Source organism: Clupea harengus, chromosome 7, assembly GCF_900700415.2.
Source record: "Clupea harengus chromosome 7, Ch_v2.0.2, whole genome shotgun sequence".
Taxonomy (NCBI): Eukaryota; Metazoa; Chordata; class Actinopteri; order Clupeiformes; family Clupeidae; genus Clupea; species Clupea harengus.
Genome location: NC_045158.1, coordinates 10,737,915 through 10,764,998, shown reverse-complemented (window position 1 = coordinate 10,764,998; position 27,084 = coordinate 10,737,915). Strand labels below are relative to the sequence as shown.

Sequence of the window (27,084 nt, the reverse complement as noted above, 5' to 3'; positions counted from 1 at the left end):
TAATATTAGGCTATATTAGCGTATCTTGAAAGCAACTTGTTTGAGATGGCAGGTCAGATTATTGGCCATAGAATGTCCTCTTGAAAAAAATGTTTTTGTGAATCATGGCGTTTTAGGAAAGTGTCAGAAATCCACAAGCAAATGCAGGGATGTTCACAAATGGCGAGCGGTTTGTCATTGCACATTCTAGTCTAGTCTGTAAATAAACGTAACACTGTTCACAGTTGTGAATCGTTTTACATTTATTTGTGAATTTTGAAACTATTCTAACTCCATAGCTAAGAGGGGTAGCCTGCAGTGTCTAGATAGCACTTATGCTGACAAAATATAAACCTTTCAAGTAGAAAAAATAGCACTTTGGATTAAAGCTTCTGCCAATTGAATACATTTGAATGTAAACTGAAATAAATGGATGTTTACACATGACACTGGCATAATGAGAGGCATAATTAAAGATGAATTTTGCAAATTAAGAAATATAATATTAGTCTCGTTGTCTTTTTTTGAATATTGTGACTGATGTATACTCACTGTCCACGCGACGTGTGAACAAGGAGGGTCACCAGAGTGGATGTGGCTGGACACACACAGTTCAGGGCCAGCATGGCGTACCTAAACTCTTCTTCACACACCACATGATCTAACACTCACAAACAGATAAACACACAAACACACACACACACACACACACACACACACACACACACACACACACACACACACACACACACAAACAAGTATAGATATACTGACTATTTTGATAGAGACACTAAAACAGTTGCGCACACACATATAACATGACTAAATCACATGACAAAAGCATATTATTACATGCGGTTGCTGGGATCGGTTACTGAGGACTCACCGGCAAATTTCACATGGAATTTGTTTTCCGGTTTGAGGATCTGGACAAACAGCGGACAGTTCGGGGCAAAGTCCTTCACGGCCCAAGCCCTCAGGATCGTCTGGTGATCCTAGGGTAATCAATCAAACGCTCTTCTTAATAAACCACTAACTGCACTGAGCTTGGGATTTAATGACCAATTTCACAACCAAGCCCACTATCGGTTGGCTGTATTGATTGTAATACGTACCGCAGCTGTGCGGTCCACCTCATTCCTGCTGCTAAGAATGAAGCAAGATTCAGCATCATCCATCCTGCAGATACAGAGAGATTCAGAGAGTGACCTTCTTTCCACTGAAAATGATATATTTAGACATATCCATTCATCAGTTATTACTTTAAATGTGCGTGTTTGTGTGTGTGTGTGTGTGTGTGTGTGTGTGTGTGTGTGTTTGTCTGTGTGTGTGTGTGTCTGTGTGTGTGTGTGTGTGTGCAGCCAGAAAAATTAAATGGATGGTTATAAGACAGGTGGTAATCTGGCAGCCAGCTGTACAAAACAGGTGAGTAATGGCCTTACAATGTCGGGCCCCTTTTCAAGTCCTCTCATTGTATTAATGCCACTATCAAAAAGCACTCAGTAAATGTCACATCAGCTCAGCATTTTAGTGAATCAAAGGTTGCGAGTCTTGTGATATATGACTTGCTTTGCTCTCATCAGGTCCGTGTCCTTCAGCGCTGAGCCCTGGAGATAGATGACCCGCTGAGACCAGAGGGGGATCTGCAGCACGCGACGCACCTGGATGTCCATCTCCGTGGGGCACAGTATGACCACGTAGTAATCCTGGTGGAGGAAAGTGCTATTAAAACATGGCTGGTTTTACATGGGTTTTTACAAAGCTTGAGTTCAGGGGAAAGTCCACACTTCATACCTCTACCACATGTCGACATGTAAATACACAGAAAAGGCTTTGCGAAGGTGGGAATATACCAGAGGCACAACCTTCAACTTGACTTACGGAATCTCATCAGCCCTATTAGACTATTATTAAAAATAAACTAACTTCTGTCTTTTCATCTCTACTTGTAAACAAGAAGTTCAAAAAAGGTAAAAATAATAAAACAATACAAACTGCTTTCATCTCTCTACTGGTACTGGTGAACTCCAAACAAACCATACTTGATTTAAAGAGCTGCTGGATGTGTCCAACTTGATACAACAGCAATCATTGTGTACTTATACTGCTGTGTACCTGCAGTCTGGGATGAGCGTAGAACTCATTGAGGAAGTCCATGAGGAGGTCGATCTTGAGAGAGCTGACACACAGCACCACGTGTTTCTCAGTCTGGGCTCGGTGCCTGCTGTAGTTTCCCCCCGACTTCTGACGCTCCATCCACAGGTACGCAAGTTCCTCAAACTGATACAAACACAAAACTTATAGAATATACTTCTGAGTATACGTGTTGTTTTAATATAAAAATTTACGTCACATAGAAAAATCATCCTAAAACATAGAGAAATTGTCATTCCACCCATGCATTTTAGTATAGAAAGCTTTTCATAGCGGTAGGTTGCAGAATGCACCATGAAAGAACACCTGGCAAAAATAATGAGGCTTGTCTCTACAGTCAGTGCGGGGGCTGTGTTACCTGCAAGGGGAGAACTACCAGTGCCACACAGATCATAATGACAACCAGCAGCTGGGAAGGCCAGATCCGAGGGGTGACGTCCCCGAAGCCCACCGTGGAAAAGGTAACGATGCAAAAATACACTGAGTCAAACAGGGTCAGGCTCTTCCCCGCTCTCTCCAGGTGCTGTATTCCACAGGCACTATGAGATGTAACAGCCAAAGACCGTGGTATGAGTATATATAGTAGCATTCAATAGCATAGTATGAGTCAAGAATGGCTTGATCACCTGTCATGCACAGAATAACAATGCCTTTAATGAGGTCAGTTTCGTTGGCAATTTCAGGGTGGGAGATGTCAGCAATAATCTATTTTAATCAAAAATATTCTTTAATGTCTGTGCATATATATATATATATATATACCTATACATATCATGGTACATACATATTAAGTAAACAATCATGGAGACAGATGCTCATTGGGTAATTAAGACATACTGCAGTCAGGGTAGACTGATGAAGGTTTCAGCTCAACATTGGGGGTCACTCCCCCCTTTCCCCAAAAACAAATCAAGTACTAAGTAACAAAAGAGAATGGGGCTTAAACAGCTCGACTGAAGCTGATAATAGTTCACTACTGAAGAGGACATGTTATAGTCGGGAGGTTAAGAAGTAGGTTATTATGTATGTTATGCATCTTAAGATGCACTCACTTCACTACACTGCAGATAACATGAAAGCTCGCTCTAATGTTCAATTCTGTTTCTAGATTCAAGCAGCAGTGTCCTATTTAAACCGATCTACCACTGACCAGTCTGTCACCGACTTTCTATATGCCATATTAGTTTCGCGGTTCGAGTCCAGGGCAGTGGTCTCATTATTTTTAATAATCAGGCTTGTAATCATAAGCTAACTACAGTGTGTTAATAAGCGACTACAGTGAGCTGACGTTCCTTTGTAGTTGAGTAGTCTTCTCATTTCAACCCAGTTCTATCACCCAACACTGATGAATATATTACAACGGCAAATGCAGTTAAAGGAACACTTTCAAAAAAGCTCAAACAGGCTCAGGTTATTTAACTGCATACTATCATCCACATGGGAATTTCACTTTAAGGGAGACATTCTGAAAATGAAAGCGAGCTGTCCCGCTATCTATCCTGAGAATACCCTTCTGCGTTTTCTATGCACCTGCATTTAGTTTCTGCATGGCTGTACAGAGATTCCTTATCATTAAACTGAGTTCAGCCCACTGCCTCGCTTCATTTCCATTAAGAACTGCTGCCATGGCTACACAGGGTATTAAGGTTGCCATGGTTACAACAGCTAAATTAGACACATGGCTAATTTGCCATGTAATATCCAACAAGGCCAGTGTTATGATACTTCTTTGAGGCTTGATCAACAGCCTAGTTTTACCACAATCTCACCGATACCATGAGTGCAACCCCAAAAGGAAGAGAGTACGATAGTACGGAAAGCTAGATAATGCAGGAGTCTTGAGTAGTCAAAAAGAGGCAGTTGGTGCTAACAGGGGAGTCACTCAGTCAGCTGACAACCTGAGACATCAAACTGCTGTAGAGAGAGGCATGCAGAGAGCATGGACAGCCCCAACCCGCAGCCTAGAATGCCATAGAATTGGCAATGTCATAACTTTGTTCAGACAATACTATGGCAAAACCAGCATTACACAGTTGTACTTCTGACATCTGACATGACTACATTTTTCGACAGAAACCTTTGGTCATTATGGAGTTGGCTAATCCACTGTATGTTGAGTGTTATGCAGTGACCAGATACAATATGACAACAATATTAGCAAACAATAGAACACTTCCAACACCCATAACACGTTGATTTGATAAAGGACAATGTCAAGTGTTTCAATGGGACCTCTTTCAACTATTCTTTGACAAAGAACAATGGCCAAGGCCCTGGCCTGGCTGTCACACCAAATGAGATTAAGAAAAACCTAATTGATTTCCATGTCCCCTCTGTTCACTGTTTTGCAAAGGATTGACTGGATTTTGCAAGAGAATGTAATGCAATTTGAAGGCTGGTCGCGGAGGCGGGTGATCTTGATTTCCGAAGACGGGACTCACCCGGTGAAGACCAAGCAGAGCAGGGTGCAGACGAGGATGAGCACCTGGTTGAACATGGCAGAGTGGGTGCGCTGTATGGCACGGTGAAGATCATTCTGGTGGTGGAGAGGAGAAAAGGCCAGGGGTTTAATTGCTGGGGCTGTCTTAGCACAATATGCCAATGAACTACACTGCATTTAAGACATGGCTACAGGTAAGAATTGTATGGAGGTTAAGCTCACTTTCCTCTGTCCTCTGTCAATGTACAATGTGTTATATGCCACAGTGCTCTTGTAACACAAAATCGGTTTTAATTTGACTTCAATACATCCTCAAGGGGCTTGTAGATTAGGATGGATTTACTGGTACAACTGTCTCTCTCTTTATTTTTTGTCTTTTAATTGGTTTTGTGAAAAACCAGCACCAAACCCATCACTGGGCATCACTGTCACTGTCAGGTCTAATATCTAATGATGTGCTATCGCTTGAACATAGACACATAGGTTCCTGCGGTGCTTTTCTGCCAAGTTGTTCATGACCCCTGGCTGGCTGCCTCATTAGTAAAACAAACAGGTGGTTTTTCATAAACAATCTCCCACAAGCTACTTTCATTCATAACCTGTGATCCTGATAAAAACCAAAAGGTCATTGCCATAAAAGCACTTACAATCATGTTTTCCAAAGCGCACTTGGCAAGCCAGCAGTTGAGGAACACAGGGACAAATATGTTTCTCAGTGGAGGCCAGAAGATCTGTAGACCAGAGGGAAAGTGTTTTAATGTCATATGACACTCACACAAAATAGCAGCATAGGACATTTTTGTGAAATGACCAACAGACCCATACAAAACATGATTGATTAACATACTGGACATGTGAAAGTCCCCAGCGGGCATCTGAAGAAGACATTTGAGATTTAATGCGGCAAAACTAAATCATTAACCTGCTGAATCCATTATCCTGATGCCCTTTCCACTACAACTGTCATTACCTCTTAGGACTCATTAATAACACCTGAATCTCACCACAATCTATTATGACTGGCAGGGGCACACACTAGGACACACAATAGACTACAAAGGATAAGAGAGGATTTGAGGACTGCGTGTAATTCTGTCAGTTTAGAACCTTTAGGGAAATGTAAATGTTTTTTTGTGTTTTTAGTTTTTTGTTCTTGTCTATTTTCACTGTAAATCATTTAACCTCGACTGGAAAGCACTTTAGTACAACTCCTGTTGTTTTTGTACTATACAGATAAATGTGACTTGACTTGACTTGAGTAAACGATGGTGCTGTGCATATGAAAGGAGATGCTAAGATATATAGCCACGTTGGTCAAACAATACGATTACAAAGATACATCTTGAAGTTTTACGGTCTTTCTGGAGATGACAATAACAACAAGCAATACAAAGAGAAAAGGGCAAAGTAGAACCAGTTGCAAGAGCATACAGAACGTAACATTTATTAGTTCATCTTTCCTCTTCACAGTATTTCATCAAACAGTTAATCACTCTGCTTAAAGTGTGTCATTCTAATGAGGCTCAGAAACATAAATAACAGAGCCGTGTTGAACACAAGCTATGAGGTATACCATTAAAATAATAGATTTTACAACTCAACAATAAGCTAATGCAACAAAAGCTGAAGTGTTTTGAAGTGTCAATCTGTCTGTAAACTTACTGTAATTATAAATGGCACGGTGTTGATCATTTCCAAGATGAAGGAGATCTGAAACATCTGCTCCCAGATGTTTCCCTTTAAGACATCAAGACAAAGAGTCAGCATCACACCACCAGACTGATATGTAAGACTGACCAAACCCTCAACAACTCAGCTGGAATATAACTTCTCTCAAAATTATACTGGGTTGTAAATGGTCAACTTCAGAGTCACAACATACTATGTCAGTTACGTAACCCTACATTTAAACTAATTAAAACTAATGTTTGCATTTCAGTTGATTTCAGTTCATGCTTGGACCGGAACAAAACATGCCGACTTTTCAATAAAATGAATGTCTGGGATTTTGTTTCATTATAATTACAGCATTATGAAACAGTTAATCGAGATGGGTCTCACCTTGTAACTTAGATATGTGAGGAGCATTGCCTCTAGGAAACTAATTAAGGCCACTGTCACCTACACCAGGAGAGTGAGGGAGGGAGAGATAGACAGAGAGAGTACGAGAGAGAGGGAGGGAGGGAGGGAGAGAGAGAGGAGGGAGAGAGAGGGAGAGAGAGAGACAGGGGTTATTGAAAGGGAGGTTAAGTAATTACTCCCCTGGGGCTTATGACAAATACATTAGCAATAATAAGTGACTTTAATGGCACACAGTGACGAACATCAATGCCATTGCTTAAGAGAGCAGGGTACGAATAATACACACACACGAGAACACATGAGAAGCATTTCCACCAGGAGACTACTTCAAGGCCTCTATCATCTCAACCAGATTGAGAGGGCTGGAGAGGTAGAGTAATTGAGAACTTAACTAATGAGAACATTGCTTTGTTGTATCACTGCAGAGACACACCACAGTGATATAAGACAGTTTTAAGGCTCCTAGCACCACATGAGTCAATGAGAATGACTTACAGAGGCCTGGATCAGAGCCATGATCAGTCAGTAACAGTAAGAGTGATTCAATGCAAGCAGGTAATTGGTTCCCAGAATGCATTAAATCTCTCTCAGTGTTAATAAGGTGATAATAAAGTGAGACTTCCCCACCCCCAATGGAATAACCGTAATAACCTTCTAGAGCTTTCTGGCGGGAATTGAACGCCTCAGTGTAATTATTGTGCATTGCCAATTTCCAGTGTTTGCTGTCCAGTTCATTACTGAGTCAGTTCATTCTTTGTAACAGTTCTCTTACCTGAATAGCCCACACAGGTGTTCTTCTGTTTACCCAGATGATTAATTCCCTTCCGAAAAAAAACAAAAAAAAAAACAACAGCAAACAAAGAAAGACCGGACTTAGTTTACACGTGTATTGCTAGGTGTATTGCTATCATAAAGCAGACAGAGACAAATTAGGATTTTACAGGGAGCCCTACTTCTAGGACTTACCAGTTTATATTTGAAGGATCAAAGGTCGTTGTGTTGTTGGAGTGTGTGCTGTTTCTGCTGCACAGACAAATTAATTACAGTGAAAATGAGGGCAAACAAGCCCATTCTAATATAAAAAGCTTGATAATCTAAGAGAGGGTTTCCATGGTCACTGTGGCACAGTTCAGACATAACTTGCTGTTTAGTCTGATGATGAATCATAATCTCTGCATATCTATGGCTAAACATAACTTTTACAACTTTTATAAACTTTGCATCAATATTTTGTTTGGAACCCCCCCCCCCCCCCCCAAACATAAATACCACCTGTGTCCCAGGAACACCCTGACCATGATATTGCATATTATGTGTATGTGGACATTCATTATGCAGCACCTTGCACGTGTGACCTCATCGGGATCATCCAGTGACACTCTCACTATGTACAGCAGGCATGTCAGCAGCTTCAAGGACAGGTTCAAGAGTCGTATTCTGAGGCCTGGAACATAGAAGAGAGCAGACAAAAGCGCTTTCATCCAGACCCATGGGGATTATTATTTGATTTACCGTCATAATGTCAACAACCAAGTGGCCTTTCAGCCACGGCCTGAAATTACCTTTTAAAAAAACAACACTTCAGAATTCCAGTCACTAAGTGCTATTATAATAATCATAATAATAATCATAATCATAATAATAATAATAATAATTATAAAGAGACAAAGAGCGTTTGAGGAATGACTTGAGGAGCGCCCATGGTTCTTTACAGAATTCTAACAGAGACAATAATTAAACATAAAAATAATAATAATTAACAATTAAAATGAGAGACACTAAAGCATGAATAATACTCTCTATCCTATGGTGAGCTTCTGACTGCAATAGTGTGTCGCTCACTTCTGACAAATATGCTGCAGAAAACTGATATTGGCACAACCATACAATATATCACACACTAACCAATTAGTGTGAACAGGTAGGTGGTAAAACCTGCTAGGCTCTAGGCCTGCCGCACCTCCACCGGTGCCCTTTGGGCTAGCTGCGGGGTCGTCAGCCGGGGACCACCTTTCACAGATGTTTCGCCCCTTATCCCGGAACATCTCCTGGTGGCGGGGCAGTGAACAGGGACGTCTCCCAGTCACCCCCCGCAGCTAGCCTTTCTCAGGAGTTGCTCGCTCCCCATGCCTTGTCCCGCCTCCTTAACCAAAGCCAAAAACTTGCCTTCTCTGCTTCCTCAGACAGCTCTCTGGTGGCTTTGTGTAGCTCCTTGCCCCTCAGCCCTAGCTCTTTAAGTAGGCGAGTCATTGAGCTTCCCACAAACCCCCTCGTGCCAACCTCCACTGGAAAGAGTCGTGTACTCCAACCGCTCTCCCTGCACTCCGCAACCAGGTCAGAGTACTTTGCCCTCTTCCTTTCGTGGGCTCCCTCCATCCCCTCCTCCCATGGCACCGTCAGCTCCACAAGCAGCGCAGATCTCTCCGTCCTGGCCCACAGCACCACATCTGGCCTCAGTGTGGTGCTGCAGATCTCCCCTGGGAAGTGGAGCTGCCTGCCCAAGTCCACCTCCATTCTCCATTCCACTCCTGGCAACAAAAGGGTGGATGCTGGTCTCCTTCTGACAGTGTCCCCCTTTTCCCCTTCCCTAAGGAAATGGGTCCTCTGCTGGCTCCCCGGCTGCCTCCCAGCGCTTGCCTCTTGCCTTTTCCTCTCCACTACCTCTGCCAGTTTCCTCAGCACCTGACCGTGCCGCCATCCATACCTGCCCTGAGATAGCGCGGTCTTGCAACCTGACAGAGTGTGTTGTAGGGAAGCATTGATGGTCCCACAGAGGTCACAGGCCTGCTCCGTGCCCAGCCACTGTTGGAGGTTTCGGGGGGAGGGCAGAGTGTCGTAGGTTGCCCTGATGAGGAAACTGAGTCGAGCCTGTGGCAGTTTCCAGAAGTCTGCCCAGCTCACCACCCGACCCGCAACCCCCTCCCACGTCGTCCAGCGTCCCTGCTGCCCCTGCGCCACTGCCTTGACCCTGTACTCTTCCTCTGCCATCTTTGTCACATCCGAGACAACAAGATCCAGAATAGGCGGATCTCCCCACCCAAGGCCAGCGAGCCCCGTCTGGACTCTGCCCACCATCTCCTGGTGCTGCAGCCTGCCCACTGCCTTCTGCACCTCCTCCTCGGCCCTCCACTTCCTCCCAGTCAACACCCGGGCTTCCATGTCCCTCACGGTCTCATCTGTAGATTCCCTCAGCTCCATCACCAGCCTTGCCTTCTCCTGCCTGTAACCTATGGTGATAGATTTCAGGGGAAGCTGAAGTGTGTTCTTTCCATACAGGCTGGCCGATGAGTGGCCCCTTGGGAGTCCTAGCCATTTGCAGATGAACGAGCTGGTCTTTGCATCCATCTTGCTCACGGCTGACGAGGTGACTTCGCACAGCTTCAGCGGCCACATTACCCTTGGGTACAGTGTGAAATTGAAACACCACACCTTGTACTTTCCAGGTAACTGGCTTGAGTCGATTTTTGCCAGGCCTGCTGAGAGCTGCTGCAAGGTGGTCTTTCCTATTTCCTTGTCTGAGAGGCTGGCTGTATATTGCCTCCCAAGACTTCGGATGGGCTGGTCTGCAATGCGTGGGATGTTTTCTCCGCCGATTATAAAGGTGACCCTGTCATTCAGCACCCCTTTCCGCAAGGAAAGGCTCCTTGACTTTTTTGCTTTGAACTTCATCCTGGCCCAAGTGATCAACTCATCCAGCCTCTTCATGAGCCTGGACGTGCATGGAGCAGTTTGGAGCAAGCATGTGATGTCATCCATGTAACTCCTTAGTGGGGGGAGCTTCCGTCCAGTAGGCAGACGGGCTCCTCCCACCACCTGTCTTGCTCCAATCAAGATCACTTCAAAAGCTGTGATGAAGAGGATGGGGGAGATGGAGCATCCCAACGCAATCCCCACTTCCAGCTGTTGCCAGATGGTGGTGGAATTTGGCAACATGAAGCACATGTGCAAGTCCTGGAAGTAGCTCATCACCATGGCCCTGATGCTCTGTGGGATGTAAAAGAAGTCCAGGGCAAATGCTATGAGGTTGTGTGGCACTGACCCATATGCGTTGGCTAAATCTAGCCAAACCACATGCAGGTCTTTCTTCTCCCTCTTGGCAATCTGGATCTGCTCCCAGATCATGGTGGCATGTTCCACACACCCCGGGAAACCTGGAATCCCGGCCTTCTGGCAGCTGGTGTCAATATAGCCATTCTCCATCAGGTAGGAAGTCATTCTTCTTGCCATGACTGAGAAGAAGATCTTCCCCTCAACATTCAGCAGGGCTATACTTCTGAACTGTTCGATGGTCTTGGAGTTCTGTTCCTTAGGGATGAAAACTGCCACTGCCCTCTGCCACTGTGATGGAATGGTCTGCTTGGTCCAAGCTGTTTTCATCAGGGTCCATAGAAGCTTCAGCACACTTGGGCAGTTTTTATACAGCTTGTATGGTATCCCATTTGGCCCTGGAGCAGATGCCGATCTTGCCCGCCAAACTACCCGCTTGATCTCACAGAGCTTGGGTGGTGAAGCATCAAAAAGCACTGATGGTTCTCCCGGCTTTGGCACATAGCCTGGTGGGCCCAGGGGCTCATTCCTTGCGGGATCGCTATATTGACCATGGATGTGATCCTCCAGATCTTCCTTGGAGATCTCAAGCGATCCACTGGTCTTCTCCTCAAGGAGTCCTCGTGCAAAGCAAAAGGGGTTCTTAAAGAAGTTTGCCCTCTCCTTTTCCTTCCTCTTCCTTCGCCGCCTGATGCGCTCTGCCCTCCTCAGGTTGGCCAGCCTCCTTCTGATGTCATCCCAAAGGGCTTTCAGACCCTCTCTTTCTGATTCCTCTGCTTTCCTCCAGCGTCTGCGAAGCTGTCTTCTGCCTGCTACTAGGTCGTCAATCTCCTTTTCCCTTCTTCCCTTAGATTTTTCGGCTGCTTTCCTGCCCGTCACCTTGCCATACCTGTCGCTACACTCCTCGTAGATAATCTCTCCAAACAGGTTAAGCTTGGCCTCCACTGTGCCACGCAGTGCGTTCTGCAGCAGATCACTGAGTGACTCATCCAGCCTCTTCCACTCCACCGTCTCGCTGGCCTTTGGCCATTTGATCTTCCTTCTCGGCTCGTTCAGACTTTTGGCCTTTTGGCTTGACTCGGTCCTTGGGTTGCTCGGGGGTGGTTCAGGGGTCACCTCCTGGGGGTCATCCACATCCCTCGTCTCCTTCTCTCCTGCCTCTGCAACATTGGGCCCGATGGCACTGTGGTTTTTTACCCGGCCTTGGATCCCACTTGTCTGACCTGCCTGAGCAGCGCAAGTTTGCTTCTGGCTCCTGCCTGCACACTTCATCTTCCCCATGTGGATGTGCAGCCCCCTGAGTGTTGTTACCTTCTCCCATCCGCACCCGCACTTCCTAAGAGTCCTCACATCATTGGTCGTTGTCCTTGCATTCGTTACCGGTGTATCCGTCCTGGTGGGCCCTTCTTCCATCCCGCCTCTCGGAGGGCCCTCGGGCTGTTTTTTCTTTGTTGTCTTCGTAGTAGTTTTTGGGTGTTTCCGCTTGGAAAACTGGTGGGTAGGGTTACTATCCCACCACCCCCGGTGCAGTCTATCCTGCCGTCACCAGTCTTTCCTGGTTGCCCTCCAGTCTTCCCTGGACTCCAACTGCCCTATTCACAGTAGTCACTGTCTCCAGAATTGCAATTAAATAACCACATAGATGCACAGACGCACAATCGGCCTATACATCCCAAAGCGCTTTCTCCCGATATTTGGAGAAAAACCTGAAGGCTGGTGTGCCATTTACAGCACATATCAAAATGATTATGTGGCTCTTTGAAGTGGCCAGAGCCACTGTGTTGATGAGGTTCTGATAAGAGAGTCTAACACAAATTGCTCCAATGCTCATCATTCTAGATACTAATAAAATCAAGGCAAATATGCCATTATGTTGTGATGCCTTGGTCTTTTGAGTTTTGTCTACACCCAGTGAAATAGGACTCCTATTGTTTCCTATGACAACCAGCCATTTTCTGCTTGGAATATATTCCACTTTAGATCTATTTTTAAAAACGAGCAAAACGTCTGTGCCATATTATCTGTGCAGCAAATGTCAGATGCATTGACAAGGTGTGGGACACAAGCAATGGTCTAGCAATGTTCTAGCTCTTGAGCTTTCAAAATGCTACCTTAACCAAGGCCCAACATATCTGACTGCATCGGATTTCGTGCATAGAAAGACACCTTCATGCATATGCCTCTCTCTCTGTTCCTAAATCACCACTGTAATCCATACATATTTAACCCCAGTGGGCATTTTTAACCGAGTCTGACATAAGCTAACAAACGACTTCTGAAATAAAACTAATGGGAGGAGAAGCCAGTGGCTTGAGGAAATGTAAATAAGCAAATGATTGGTTCGGCTGTGTACCAGATGGGGCTGTGGAAACTATTCCCCTATGAAGACACAGGTCTGCTGCTCAAAACATCCTATAGCACATGAAGGATGGGTAGCATATTTGGTGATGGAATGGTCACATAGTTAATTTGACCAATTTGCTTAGTAAATCTCTCAGGTACTATGTCACTTATACTGATATAATGGCATTATATTATAGTGACTGATCTTGGCTAGTGCCTGGAGTAAGAAGCCAAGTAGTCAAAGTAAGTATCACTACTGTACACGGCACTGTCTCTGTCCTTATCTTTACCCTTATCGTATAGGAAATAGTTCATACATTTATTCAATATTCAATATAGTTTTAGAATCCAAAGGACAGCATTTCCCTCTGTCTGCTTTTCTAAGGTCACCTCTTTTTTAAGTCACCTGCCATCAGCCAACAGCTGTGCAACGATTACAAATTATGTTGCTGTGCTACATTAAACAACATCTTGCATTACAAAAGCAATCCACTCTAGGTGAAAGGAACATTACAGAAAGATGCAACCTAAGCTAATCCATTCACTGCATTCAAAACAATCTCCTTCACAATCTTCATCATCTACACATACCAGCTGACATGCTGGAAAGTTGGCATGTTGGACTTTTGAGGTAGATTGCATACATTAGAACTAGTAACTACTTAACTACGAATACCTCCATGAAGTGCTAGTGTCTCCACTGGTGCCAGACTCAAATTGTAAAATTGTTCTGCTATGTATACGCATGTGATGTGAAATAAGTCAAAGTATAAAAAAAGTCAAAGTACTGTACAGCAAAGAGAAGTAGAAATAGAAAAGGGCAAAACAAACAACATCATTAGCGGTCATTTAATAAGTGTGTTTGCATATTGTGTCAGCAAGCCCATTATAACGATTTCTTGAAACTGTCAACAAACTGCCAAATTGAAACAGACATACTGATATTGGGCTTTATAGACAGGGTTAGGCAGGAGCTCCACCCATCCCACAGCTTCAGCACTCTGGACAGCGCTGTGTACAGATGGAGCTGTGGGAGCTGGAGTCTGCTACTACAGTCATTACACAGCTCAGGCCACGGCACTCCCCTCACAGCTGGTGGGAGGGGAGTGCCATTAGGATATTTGAGCTATGCTATCAACTGGGGCACGATGAGCAGTTATTGCACTTTAACTATTTCCTGTCAACCAGGGCATTTAAGAGCGCGAGGCTTTTAAGGGTGATGCAAGAAGAGGCACGGCCTTGGTTCACTGCATGTCTGCTCTCACACTCTCACAAGGGATTCATTAATAGGTGGACCTGAGAGGGAGCGGGATGAAGATTTGAAGCCTCACATAAATTATAACTCTTACTGTAACTCCGACTTTATTGCTCGAGGCTACCTCTCACCTCAAACTAAGGCCGCCTTTGTTTTTCTAATCTTCTTCCCAGCACCCTTTACTCTCTGACTCAAACTTCTCTGTTGATTTATTGGACCATGGTTCTGAGATAAATTAGTACAATTTGAATCAGAGTGACTTTTAGGGGTTAGTTGGCTTAGTTTCTAAAATGTTAATCTTTTATTTATTTTGTATTGAATATGTTGTTAAAAAGGCATTACAGAGTGTTTTTGTAACTCTAGTGCGCTAACTAGCTCAGAGTCAACTTGTCTGGCAAATGGCAACAATAGCACAACTGGTACTGATAAAAACTAGCTCGCTAGATAACTGTTGTACTTTGTTAATAGGTATTGAATGAATGGTCTGGGTGAATAGTGGGAATTACAGGTGTGTGTTCTCTGCTTCAAATGACTGTACCATGCCACCAAATGGGTAAAACCCACATAACGATTTTCTTAGTGATTTATGTTGTTAGTCAGAAGTATTGGCACTTTTGAAAACAAAAATCAGTTTTACTTACTTGACCTTTGGTTTTTGATGAAAAATAGCTTCAGCCTTTCCTTAAAGGTGTTTTCATTTACATAAAACTCCACCTGAACCCTGTCAAACAAGAAAAAACATAATGGAATTGTCCATCAGGTCTCCTAGAAACTAATACATTTGTAAAATAATGTAAAAATAATAGCAAACACATTGCACAGTTGAAACGTGTTACTGCATGATTGTATTTATTCAATATGTAACAGCATACTACAAGTATGAAATCAACTAAATAAAAAAGAGACCACTGGAATCCACTACCATCGTGGTGCTTTGCTTACACCACCATTCGGATAATTCAACTCACTGTTATTTGCACTCAGTCAAGCTGGTAAAATTACTATGCAGAACAGTTTATAGTGGCTCCTGGCTCCGTTCACCAGAGTACGGCACAAACATCCGCTGTTACAACACATGTTAAAGAGTAGAGGGCACTGGGTAATGTGTGTTTGTGTGTGGGGGGGGGTAGGTGGATGTGTGGTTGATGTGGGTGTGTGTGGGTGTTTGGTTGAAGTGTGTGTGTGTGTGTTTGGGTAGGTGTGTTTGGTTGATGTGGGGGTGTGTGGGTAGGTGATGTGTGTGTGTGGAGATAGGGTGGAGTCTGGTTGATGTGGGTGTGTGTGTGTGTGTGTGTGGGTAGGTGGGTGTTTGGTTGATATGGGTGTGTGCGGGTAGGTGGTGTGTGGTGGATGTGGGTGTGTTTGTGTGTGTGTGTGTGGGTAGGTGGATGTGTGGTTGATGTGGGTGTGTTTATGCATACCTGTCTACATGTACATGTGTCCCTGAGGGGCTGTGGTCTAGTCCAGTGCTTCTCATTCCTGCTCCTGGGGGACCCCTGTAGTTCATGTTTTCCCTCTGTCTACCCTGGTCTACCACTACCACTCGGATAATTCAACTCACTGTTATTTGCACCCAGTCAAGCTGGTAAAATTACTATGCAGAACAGTTTGTAGTGGCTCCTGGCTCCGTTCACCAGAGTACGGCACAACCATTACAACCGCCGTTACAACACATGTTAAAGAGTAGAGGGCACTGGGTAATGTGTGCTTGTGTGTGTGTGTGTGTGGGTAGGTGGGTGTTTGGTTGATATGGGTGTGTGTGGGTAGGTGGTGTGTGGTTGATGTGGGTGTGTTTGTGTGTGTGTGTGTGGGGGTAGGGTGGTGTGTGGTTGATGTGGCTGTGTTTATGCATACCTATACACACACAAACACACATATATATTGGTACATGGGTCCCACAAGGTCTGGACTTAGAAGCTCTGGTCTAGTGAGTTTGGTTTGCTTAGGGGTAAAGGGTACATTTAAGAATTTTTGTCAGGCAGGCAGGCAGCCCCTTCGCCTGCAAGCGGGAAGGAGCTGAGAGAGATGGAGAAGGAGCTGAATGGAATGGTCTCTTTATCTGTCTCGCTCGCTTGATTGAATACTGAGTGTGTTTGTGGACACTTTCGAGAAGATGACTCTCACTTTTTTCTCTCTTGTGCGTGTGTGTGTGTGTGTGTGTGTGTGTGTGTGTGTGTGTGTGTGTGTGTGTGTGTGTGTGTGTGTGTGTGTGTGTGTGTGTGTGTGTGTGTGTGTGTGTGTGTGTGTGTGTGTGTGTGTGTGTGTGTGTGCGAGTGCTGAGAGTGAGTTAGCCACCTGGGTAAAGGATTGTCATCAAGGTGGATGAGTGCCTTGGAAGCATTTCTGTTACTGATAGAAATATTTTCCCTGGTAGAGTATCTGCTTTACAGCATACACTGAAACAAACAACCATGTTTGGAGAACAAAAGTAGATATCTTCAGCAAGTACAGCATTGTTTATGGCAGCTGATCTTAAAGTTAAAGATAGTCCATGAAGCCAGTGGAAGGTTAGGACACAAATAAACATGTGTGTATTTACAATAATTAGCACGTATGCACTTTTCAAGCCAGTCAGTTACATATACCAAAACACAACAAGTTATGTTCTCATATGGGAGTAGTCCCTGAAATGTGGATAAAATGTGGATGTGGATAAAAAGTGTGGATAAAAAGCTCAAAAACAGTGATGGATCAGTAACAATTACTAAAAACAAATGACAGACATATCTCAAAGATATGACTACTGACAGTGTGCTTTTCACCTCCACCCCATCCCGTCTCAGCAGCCATGCACTGATTTATTATCACAATCAGGAAATAGCAGCTGTATATCCTTATTTCTGTTTTAGTTGATCAATGCCTGCTGCGTCTCTTGTGGCAAAGACACTCCTCTCAATATCGCTCGTATTGAACTTCTGTCATCTCTGCTGGTAAAAGTACTACAAATACTATCACCTAAATCTAGTTTATGTAAGAGCTGTCTGCATATGGAATATGGCACCTCTACAGAAAACCATAAATTAGTTTTTGTTTGAAGAAACATGAGCTTTTCCACTGTATTGGAAAGCGCTCAACCAACCTCTTAAATCACACCCACAAATGAAATAACACCGTTGTGCTATTCAATTGGTTTATTGTAATCAAGTAGCAAATTATCTAGTAGTGAAACTATTCCTACCTGATTGTTTTAAGTGGGTTCAAATATTAGAATAATGAATAATCATCAGATTTATTTTGATATATCACTATTGGAAATGGCCTAGAGCATCAAGACATCTGATCAGACCAAATACTAGGAAAGGCTAAATGTAGCAAGCGCCTCTGCCGTCTCTTTTGTCCGAGGCAAAGACACAGTGACTAAACTCTCAGGGGCCAGGGATTTATAAAGTCATTGTAAGGCAACGGGAGTGTGATAGTCAGCTCCACCACACTCATGTCAGCACCAGTTTGCTTCTGGCTCCAGAATGGAACACAGCACAGTAGTGGACAAAATACTGTCGCCCTGTAGAGATCTAGAGGGATCACTGTAGAGGTCTACAAAAGAGGCATTATCGATGCTTATGAGTGTCATGGAAAGAGGCAACTCTGTGCTTTACGTGTGCGTTGACATTACGGTTAATTGCCTTCAAATAATAATAAGCCAAGGTCTTTGGAGATACTTGTATAGAAGGACTGTGCATATTTGATGTGGGATGATACATGAGGTATATTCAGGTTTAAAAAAATCCTCTCATGTGGACAATGTGTCCAACATAGACACAGTAAAAAAACATGTGCTTCCAGCTGTCCCTGATGCTCCCCGTGGATGGAAGAACATTCTGACTTTGATCACTATGAGTCATGGTATTGGTTGGTAAGGGATGGATGGACACTGAGGTGAAAAAAAGCTGACACAACTCTTAAGAGGAAACCTTGAGCAAAACCCACCTCAGAAGGATTTGCATTCTGTATGTGGGTTTGGTTTTGGCTGTAAAAGCATATTGTACTATAGAGGTGGGCAAAACAATTAATACAGTGTAGTATAGCAATATTTTTTGGCTCTATTATTACGATACAGTGGTGACACGTATTGCAAAAATTATCGATTGAATATTTAGATTTTAATATTACTTTGGTACGTACAACTTTTCTGATAACACAGCTTCTGAAGTCCACAAGATGGCACAACACCTCATTCTTCTCTTGGGTCACAGTGGAAATTAGAAATTAAATCAGAGTCAAGAACAAATTGACTGTGCCAAGATGGCTGCAGAGACTCCTAATATACGAAACGTAATACATGGAAGAAATGTGTTTGCAGAATCGAATCGCAATGCTTGGGTGTATTGTGGAAGGTAAAGAATCACAATAATACTGTATTGTGGCCCAAATATTGTGATAGCATTGTATTGTTGCCTCTGTGACAATTCCCACACCTACTGTGTTGTACTGACTGTACATGTAAATACATAACCTAAGACCAAAACAGGCGCCAGTTGCCTGGTGGAGTTGCATAATGGTGCATCATTACAGGACCTTCAATTACACCATTCATTTTCTACTGGCCAAACACAGATCCTGGCATCCTGGTTGAAGACCACTGGAACAGGAGAGAGTTTTGAATGGATGGGGGCAGAGCACTGCTCAGCATTATTTGACATAACAATAGTATGAGTTCAGTATTCATATTTGATTGTGATAGACACGGATAGCATACTTCAATAATGCCTTTCATGAGATATGAGAGACATTCACTGAGCTAGAAATGCACTCTGGAGACATTCCCTCTATGCATGTGCTCTGTTCACATCCATCCATCCAAAGCTTTCACAGCCCTTTAATCAGATCAAGAGTGCGGATGCGCATCTGAGATTAGTTTTATAGGCTTTTGGAAATTGGTGACTTAGGTTGTACAGAGAGAAGCAGGAAATGCTTTTGGTTCACAGGGGGTAGAGGATGACTAGTATGGCAAGATGCTCCGTAACTGACAAGCACTTCATAAGAAGCCCTCTGCTTGGTCCAGTCCAGGGACGCTTACACGAGAGCATGCGAAATGGACATTAAAAGTGAATGGTCTCATTACAGATTGTTTTGATAAGGCGCACATGCCAGTTGGGTCGTGCACACACCAGCAGCGTGAAACATTTCCCGCCCACATCATATCTATCACCGACACACACATAATAATATCCTGCAAACCTACTCGTAACACGGGTGTAAAATCTATAGCATCCGTCCATCAAATGGCTACATGCGCACGCATGAAAAATAAATTATAGTTATTGTCATTTGGTATTTGACATAATATTAAATTACATATATGTACAGCCTGAAATAAGAATGGGAAAAGGGGTCTCAAATGCAGCTAATCCCACCACCACGGTTTGCACTGGTGCAGAGCTCAACGAAAACTGCAGTATCCTCGTATTTATGTAAAAGGGTGAAAGTCGAAGGCAGTTTAGACTATAACCTCACATTAGTATTTGCATTTCCCAAGTCCATAAAACAGTCAGTGGTAATGCATAATTATCTCAAATGCAAGGAATTACAAACACAGTATGCGACACACTGCTTCATTTCTTTTCAAGATTAAAGAAGGGTGATTATTCTTAAAATAGTGCCGCGTTACAACAGTTGACAGGTTGCTGTTTTATTGCGCTATAATTACTAATTCAATGATTTATCTCAGTTCGTGGGATCGCTCTGGAAACAGCAACGGATCGATGCCAAAACCGATACATACAGTTGGATAAGGGTCTGCAGTACCTTTGACCAGCATCACTCCCCAACGAGCCCATGGTTCGAAGAGGCATCGATGGATGGACCCATGTTTGATCCGGCACTTTCTGGGTATCGGTCCTAACGTCTGTGTCGATCTCCGAGGGCGACTCAGTGAGCTTGGCACCGGCCATTCCTTCAGTCTGCTATTTCACACCAGCCAGGGATAATAAGACCCGTGGACCTAGTGCAATCCCATGGCTCATCAAGAGCCGAGCGCAGAAATCTGTTATCACATAAGTTACCAGACCGATGAGTCTAGGGTATATATTGTATTATATACTCTCAGTCTTCGAAGGTCCAGACGCACAGAAATAGCCTGTCAATTTCAAGCGCATCTCTGCTCTGGGCTCTACTGTTTTGTTTTTTATACCCTGAATGCTTTACACTGCGCAAGACGAACGACCAGTGCAAGCCAAAACACTAGGGTTTCAGACTTAATGAAACAATGTGGGAAAAATCTACAGCATAGACACCTGCTAATTAATTTTATGCAACAGTATACATTGTTTTAATAAATATTTCCATCGCTTTTGTCGCCAGTTATCAAACTCATTCCCCTACGCCACATTAAAGTTGAATGCGGAAAGTAAAGAAAATGTATGGCATAATCTAAATATAGAAAACAGGACAAGTGCGTACTTAAAGTGAACTGAGAATGAAAACTGGTGTGTGGCAGTCTATTCTTGACAAGAAAGTCCTACAGCGCGCTGTTGAAATGTCTTGTTTAAAATCAGTTGTATCCGACCGTGTGACGACGGTGATGAAGCTGACCAAAATAGAGACACTATCTGACAAGCCAAACAGTCTGCTTCAAGAACTGCATCGCCCACACAGACTACAGCTCCATAGGCGCTGAAGACCGAATGAATTACGTAACACTAAACTCTGGAGAATCGAGAAACAGGAGAGCCTACACCACAGTGACTCCCCGTGGCGATGCAACCGAATGTATGATTTTCAAATATGCAGGGGCCAAGACATCACCAAGTCATCCATGCATTGTAGAACATATAGGACGACAAAAACAGAAGCATATATATAAATAAGAAAATATATATACACACTGTAAACCCAAACAGTTCTACTAACTTATTAACATTATGTATTCAGTACTTAAAACTTGGTATTTAGTTGACCCAACTTTAAATGTATTAGTTTTCTGAGCAAGTGAAGACGTTTTAATTGTATTGGAATGTATTTGTTTGAGTAAACATTGCCTGATAACTCATATTTTTTTTGTTTCATTCAAACGTGACGTATGACGTCATCAACGTCGTTGCAGGACTATTTCAGAACAGAATCAGAGATCTTGTGATGAGAGATGGAGACAGCAGACTTAATAATTGCAATAATTATCAGTTAGACTATAAGCATGTTCCTCCTGTAGAAGAGGAGTCGACCAACTTCGTAGGGTGATCATATTTCAGTTTGTGAAAAAGAGGACACTTCGTCGCGGGGAGGGGCGTGGTAGTGTGTAGCATACAGATGACCCCGTCCCCTCCCCCGCGACGGAATTTTGACACCTCTTCCACATGCAGATGTCATGTGCTGTTGTAAACAATGCAACTAGTGGAAGCGGCACGGTGTCAGTGTTGCCAGATTGGAAATGGTGAAGTATCGTATTAAATGCTCAAAATGATCGTCTTTGGAGGATAATTATCGTGCATCTGGCAACACTGAGAGGCCGGTCGACCAATGACAGTCCTCGCTACAGTCAGAGCTTGTGCTAGAAGGTGGAACGTAAGGGAGCTACCCTTTCCGTAAAAACTAGTTTGTGAAGGACCCAGAAAAACACAAATATCCGACGAGGCAAAATCCCAGACGATTTTGCAATCACTGCCGGACGCATGTCCGGGTAAAAGAGGACGTCTGGTCACCCCACCAAAGGAGATATTTTAGTAATCCTGTCGCTGCTAGGCGTCCTTATCTGGTAAGTAAACTGTGTTTTTTAGCTGTTTGTTGCGACAAAATTGCGGGAGCAAGTGAAATTGCGGTAAGAAGTGGCGAATTTCCCTCTTTGTAATTATTATTGAGTAATCACGTTTTGGCAAGTTCAGTTGCACGACTGTTGGCGCTGGCGGCTAGGAAGCTAAAGAGCTAAATAGCTAGTTAGTGGGTTATTTCCCCCCAAATATGTTCATGTGCAAAGTAAATAACAATAATTTTTTTATGTTGAAAACAACTCATGTTCTACAGAAACACCATATAATTCATATCAGCATGCTAATGTTATATGTAACCTTTTAGCAGCTAGCTAGCTTCTATGTGTTTTAATGGATCTGATGGATAAAAGTGTTAGCAGCAAGCTAACAATAATGGTCGAGAACAATTAAGACCTACAATATTCCTTTTGCCCTGACAGCATTCGTGTTGCATATAAACAACAAACCGATTTGATGTAGACATATAAGAAGAGGAGTCAACCAAAGGAGATATTTTTGTGGACAGGCAGAAGGCATCACAGACTGGCAAGACAGCAGAGGTGCTACGGGTGATCCTCGAGGCTTATGACCTTCAGGTATGTCTAGGATTAACTGCACAACAGTGATCACATTTGGTTTGTTACTGAAACGTTAATATTAGTTGATACTATGTATTATTAATTGCCAGTTTTTTTGTAAGTGTTTCCATTGAAACTCTCCTGGTAATTGTATTGATGGTGTTTTGCAGGAGGAAGAGGAGCCAGATTTTGATGATGCTCCTGTTGCTCTCCTTACATTGGGTCCCGACCCCTTCAGCTGCAAGAACATCTTTGAATTGGGTGCAGAAGATTTCTGAGGCATTTATGTTATTGTTTGGCCTGACGTATGCTTTCAATTTAGAATATCCGAAAAAACTCACGCACACCTTCTCATACAGAACCTTTTTATGTGTCTGGATGACAACAAACCTCTGAAACCGTCCTTACTCACCTTAAAAAATTATCTTTGTAACGCTGTTCTTTAAAGCTTTGATGTAATCTTTTATTTTGTCAGTTGTTTTACAAGAAATATAAATGATGTGATACCTCTTAAGTTTTTCTCATCTCACTCTTTTTAATAGAAGTCTTACTTAGATTTGAATGTTTCTTGTAGAGTAACTTTCAGTTTAAAGTCAGTTTGTAAACAGAACCAGAAAATCAGTATATGTGGTCAATAATTGAAAATAAGTAGTGCTCACTTAAAAAAAGTTAGCTATTTAAGTATTACTTACTCAGAATAATCAAGCGGAGTTAACTTCAAAAAAGTAAGCTTATTAAGTATTATTCACTCAGAATAATTAAGTTGAACTCTTTCACCAGTATTATTATAAAATTATTTTTAAGGCTTAAAACTTAATTTTATTTTGTGTTGTTGAGTGAAAATAATTTAGTACATAGAGATTAAAAGATTTAAGTATAACAATATTTGAATATAAGTTCAGAGAACTTAAAAATTATGAAAACGATAACAAAATAAATCAGTTTAGCCGATGTATAATTTTTAAGTTAAGTTTACTTAAAAATAATAATATATGTACTCAAATTTTATTATGTAATCGGTTACATCAAAAGTTTTAAGTACTCTGAACTTGTTCAGGTTTACAGTGCACATGAGCATTTACACCCTCACATTTTTGGGGAAACTAGGTCCAATTGTAACATGGGGAGAGTGTTGTAACAAGCTTAATTTCTCAGATCGTGTCAAACATAATCAGATAAAACTCACAGACATGTGTGATGGCATCAGCATGCTACGTTCGAAATTTCAGCTCGTGTCTCAATCTCAAAGACAGAAGTCGTGTCTTTCGTGTCTAATTGTAACTTTTAAGTTCTGCACAGGCTGCACAATTGATGCGTTTTGACAGGAACACAAGTAACAGCAGGTCGTTGTGATCAGTGATTTCCGATCTAAACGCCAGTATAATTATAACCTGCAAACAATGTGTTATATTATAATTATCTTATCAAATATTAGGAGAGGTCGGCTTGGAACAATTGTAACAGGCATTGCATGCAGTCAGTTGCAATTGAAATATAGGGTGACCAGATTTGAGTTTGTGAAAAAGAGGGCACTTCGTCGCGGGGGAGGGGGCAGGGTAGTGTATGGCACGCCACCTCCCCCGAGACGAAGTTTTGACATCTTCTTCACATGCAGATGACCCCGCCCCCTCCCCCGAGACGAAGCTTTGACATCTTTTTCACATGCAGATGCCATGTGCTGTTGTAAACAATGCAACTAGTGGAGGCGGCAAGGTGCTCAGTGTTGCCAGATTGGGAATGGGGAAGTATCGTACCAAAGGCTCAAAATAATCGTATTTCGAGGATCATTATCGTACATCAACACTGAGAATGCGGTAGACCAATGACAGTTCTCTTTACAGTCAGAGCTCGCGCAAGAAGGTGCAACGTAAGGGAGATACCCTTTCCAAAACTTGTAAGGGCGTAATAACTAGTTTGTGAAAGACCCAGAGAAACACAAATATCCGACGAGGCAAAATCCCGGACAATTTTGGAATCCCTGCCGGACGCATTTTTTAGGTCTCGAAAAGACTACATGTCCAGGTGAAAGAGGACGTCTGGTCACCCTATAAATAGGCAAGCCACTTTTGCGAGCGCAGACTCAGCATGCAAATAAAGCTGCCTGGTACAATACAGCACAAAGTACAATAGGCTTAATCATAAAATGCTCACCCTGTTCTACGTACTAAATATTGCTGACAGACAGAAATATAAACGTACTGGATTAAGAAAAGTTAAGTGTTGCATCGAGTAAGGCGTTGACTAGCCTACTGTTAGCATGCTGAGGGCTGCGGAGAAAATATGACACCATTGGTTAATAGAGACTATCTCATTGGCATTTGGGAAACAAACGCTGAACTACAACAGACTTTCAGAAAAACCCTTCACCAATATTTTTCGTTGAATAATGTATGGCATGGCATGGCTGTAAATGTTACTTTACCCTTTCAAACTCATGCTACAATTGTCCCCAATGGCTCTCGTTGCATTTAGACGAAAAGTGAAAATTACACGAGAGGTATATGTTACATACATGTTAAAATGACAGATGTGACATCTGCCTTTTATTTATTTTTTAGCAACAAGGCATAAATACAAGGCAAAGCAAAAAGTGTTACAATTGTACCTGGTCTCTCCAATATAACCTAAACTTCTTCACATACTGAATAATCTATGGTAAATGCAGGTACCACTAGTCAACAAAAGTATTAGTCATGCATCACTTCACCCACTCAATGCAGCAGGTGGGAGTAGGCGTCATTAGTGAGGTACTACACCTTGTGCAATGAGTGACATGTCAGACCGTAGCGTCCCTAGGCCAAATTCATAATGGCATGACCAAAGAGGAGGCAGCTGGCTGAGTCTGTCAATACAGACAGAGGATAGAGAGAACATGCATGTTCTAATGCAGTGCAGACCCTCGGAAAAGCCTGGGAGGGCGGGCAGTGAGAGGTTTTCCTGTGCCTGCATATTCCATGCAAACAAGACCCCGCAATTAAAGTGTTTTTCATTCTCAGTTTTTCCCTTGTTACGGACTGAGCAGCTGAAATGAGAAGAAAAGCAGAGGATCCTAATTGATTTTACCAAATGTGAACCAATTAGTGAGAATGAGACAGACGTGAGCAGGGCAGATGGTTTCCACCCAGTAAAAGAAGGCACAACTCATCGCTCCTGCAACAAACAAGGCATCACACCTCTTTGAAATAAAACAAGTCATTGCTTTTGCGCCACACAAAGGAATCAAATAATTGGACTGAGGGGGCTTGAAGAATTGATGCCTGGACTGATGTATCCTGGCTGACCAAAGCGTAGCAGCCCATGAAGACCTTTTAAAAGGACGTCTGAATTAATGCCAATTAAGTCCAAACTCATATGAGCATCATCAATTATCCAGGAAATTAAATTTTTACAGATACTTCCCCATACCATAAGCCTTCTCTGCAGCATAGTGTGGTCCTACAAACATACAAATGAATTCAGCTCAAAGCTATGGCCTGTCTATGAACCAATGTTATCTGTAGTCATTTTCATTATTTGTAGTGTACATTCAACATGATCCAGCTCTACACAACTGTAAGAAGCACTATCATACATCCATCAGCATCCCTCATGATGACCATGTTGCAATAATGTGATCGTATTCAGATAGTAAAATGGGAATGTATTATTAAATGATCCTCAGTGTCTGTCTTGGTTTATTTGTGCTGGCAAACTGAATTTAATCTCTGGAATGTACAGAACAGTATACTTGTGGATATTAGTACAGTCCTTAAGCTTGGGCTCAATGGCTTAATTAAGCAAATTCAACAACATGTTGTTGGTACCTAAAACTAAAGAAGATAAAAACCACATTGAAGACACTGAAATGTAATCCAGTAGGCTTCTTCATATCGTGTATCATTATGACAATGTATGTCCTGTCAGGAATCAATAAAGTGCATCCTATCTTTTTCTTTCCTGTGGTTTATAGATAGTGAAGTGTTTCATTGAAAAGACTGATGCTTTGTATACTATAAATAGAGGCCACTTGACTTCTTTGGCTAAACCCTTTGCTCTCACAATACAGACAAACTGCACCTGCACTTTATCTAAGGCAAATACCTAATCTGTTCAATAATCACTTTCCACAGCAATGATGGTAAAAACCAAACCAGACACTACCCAATCCATCCCCAAGTTTATAACCATACATAAAGCTAAGGACCTACAATTGCACTCATTCCAAGGCACCAGCTGCATTGCATTAATCCACTTTCTCGGCTGCCGACGTGATTTGAATATCTTCTGATTCCACTGGCAGGTGGAGCACAGGAAACACCTCAGGGAGCAAAACACTTGGCAACACCAGAGATACAGAGGAGCTCCTGACCCCTGGTGATTTAAAGAGGACATGAAGCAGGGGGAGCCCAAGGGGTTATTCAGAGGGCTTTTAGGACATAGATAAGCTGGGATATCAGTGGATATTATATTTAATAACACTTTCATCCAAAACCGAAGATTTTATTAGCATGTGTGCTCCCTGGGTATATAGCACATTACCTGGGT

At 42.8% G+C, this 27,084-nt stretch overlaps 1 protein-coding gene across 12 annotated transcripts in view; it reads right to left on the bottom strand.

The window, feature by feature from the left end:
- Positions 1–27,084, bottom strand: part of kcnt1b (potassium sodium-activated channel subfamily T member 1b) — a 51,557-nt gene that overhangs the window by 16,292 nt on the left and 8,181 nt on the right. For 9 of the 12 annotated variants that reach the window (XM_031570472.2, XM_031570473.2, XM_031570475.2 and 6 more), the window contains exons 4-17: positions 14,942–15,021; positions 7,997–8,099; positions 7,622–7,678; positions 7,428–7,476; positions 6,635–6,694; positions 6,236–6,310; positions 5,221–5,304; positions 4,575–4,669; positions 2,492–2,672; positions 2,095–2,259; positions 1,549–1,685; positions 1,095–1,158; positions 866–974; positions 532–640 (exon numbers count right to left, since the gene is read on the bottom strand). In XM_031570472.2, the coding sequence (XP_031426332.1) occupies positions 532–640; positions 866–974; positions 1,095–1,158; positions 1,549–1,685; positions 2,095–2,259; positions 2,492–2,672; positions 4,575–4,669; positions 5,221–5,304; positions 6,236–6,310; positions 6,635–6,694; positions 7,428–7,476; positions 7,622–7,678; positions 7,997–8,099; positions 14,942–15,021 (1,368 nt within the window). Of the gene's footprint in view, positions 1–531; positions 641–865; positions 975–1,094; positions 1,159–1,548; positions 1,686–2,094; positions 2,260–2,491; positions 2,673–4,574; positions 4,670–5,220; positions 5,305–6,235; positions 6,311–6,634; positions 6,695–7,427; positions 7,477–7,621; positions 7,679–7,996; positions 8,100–14,941; positions 15,022–20,045; positions 21,066–27,084 lie in introns of those variants that run through there. The other 3 variants (XM_031570479.2, XM_031570483.2, XM_031570482.2) reach the window with 3 other exon arrangements.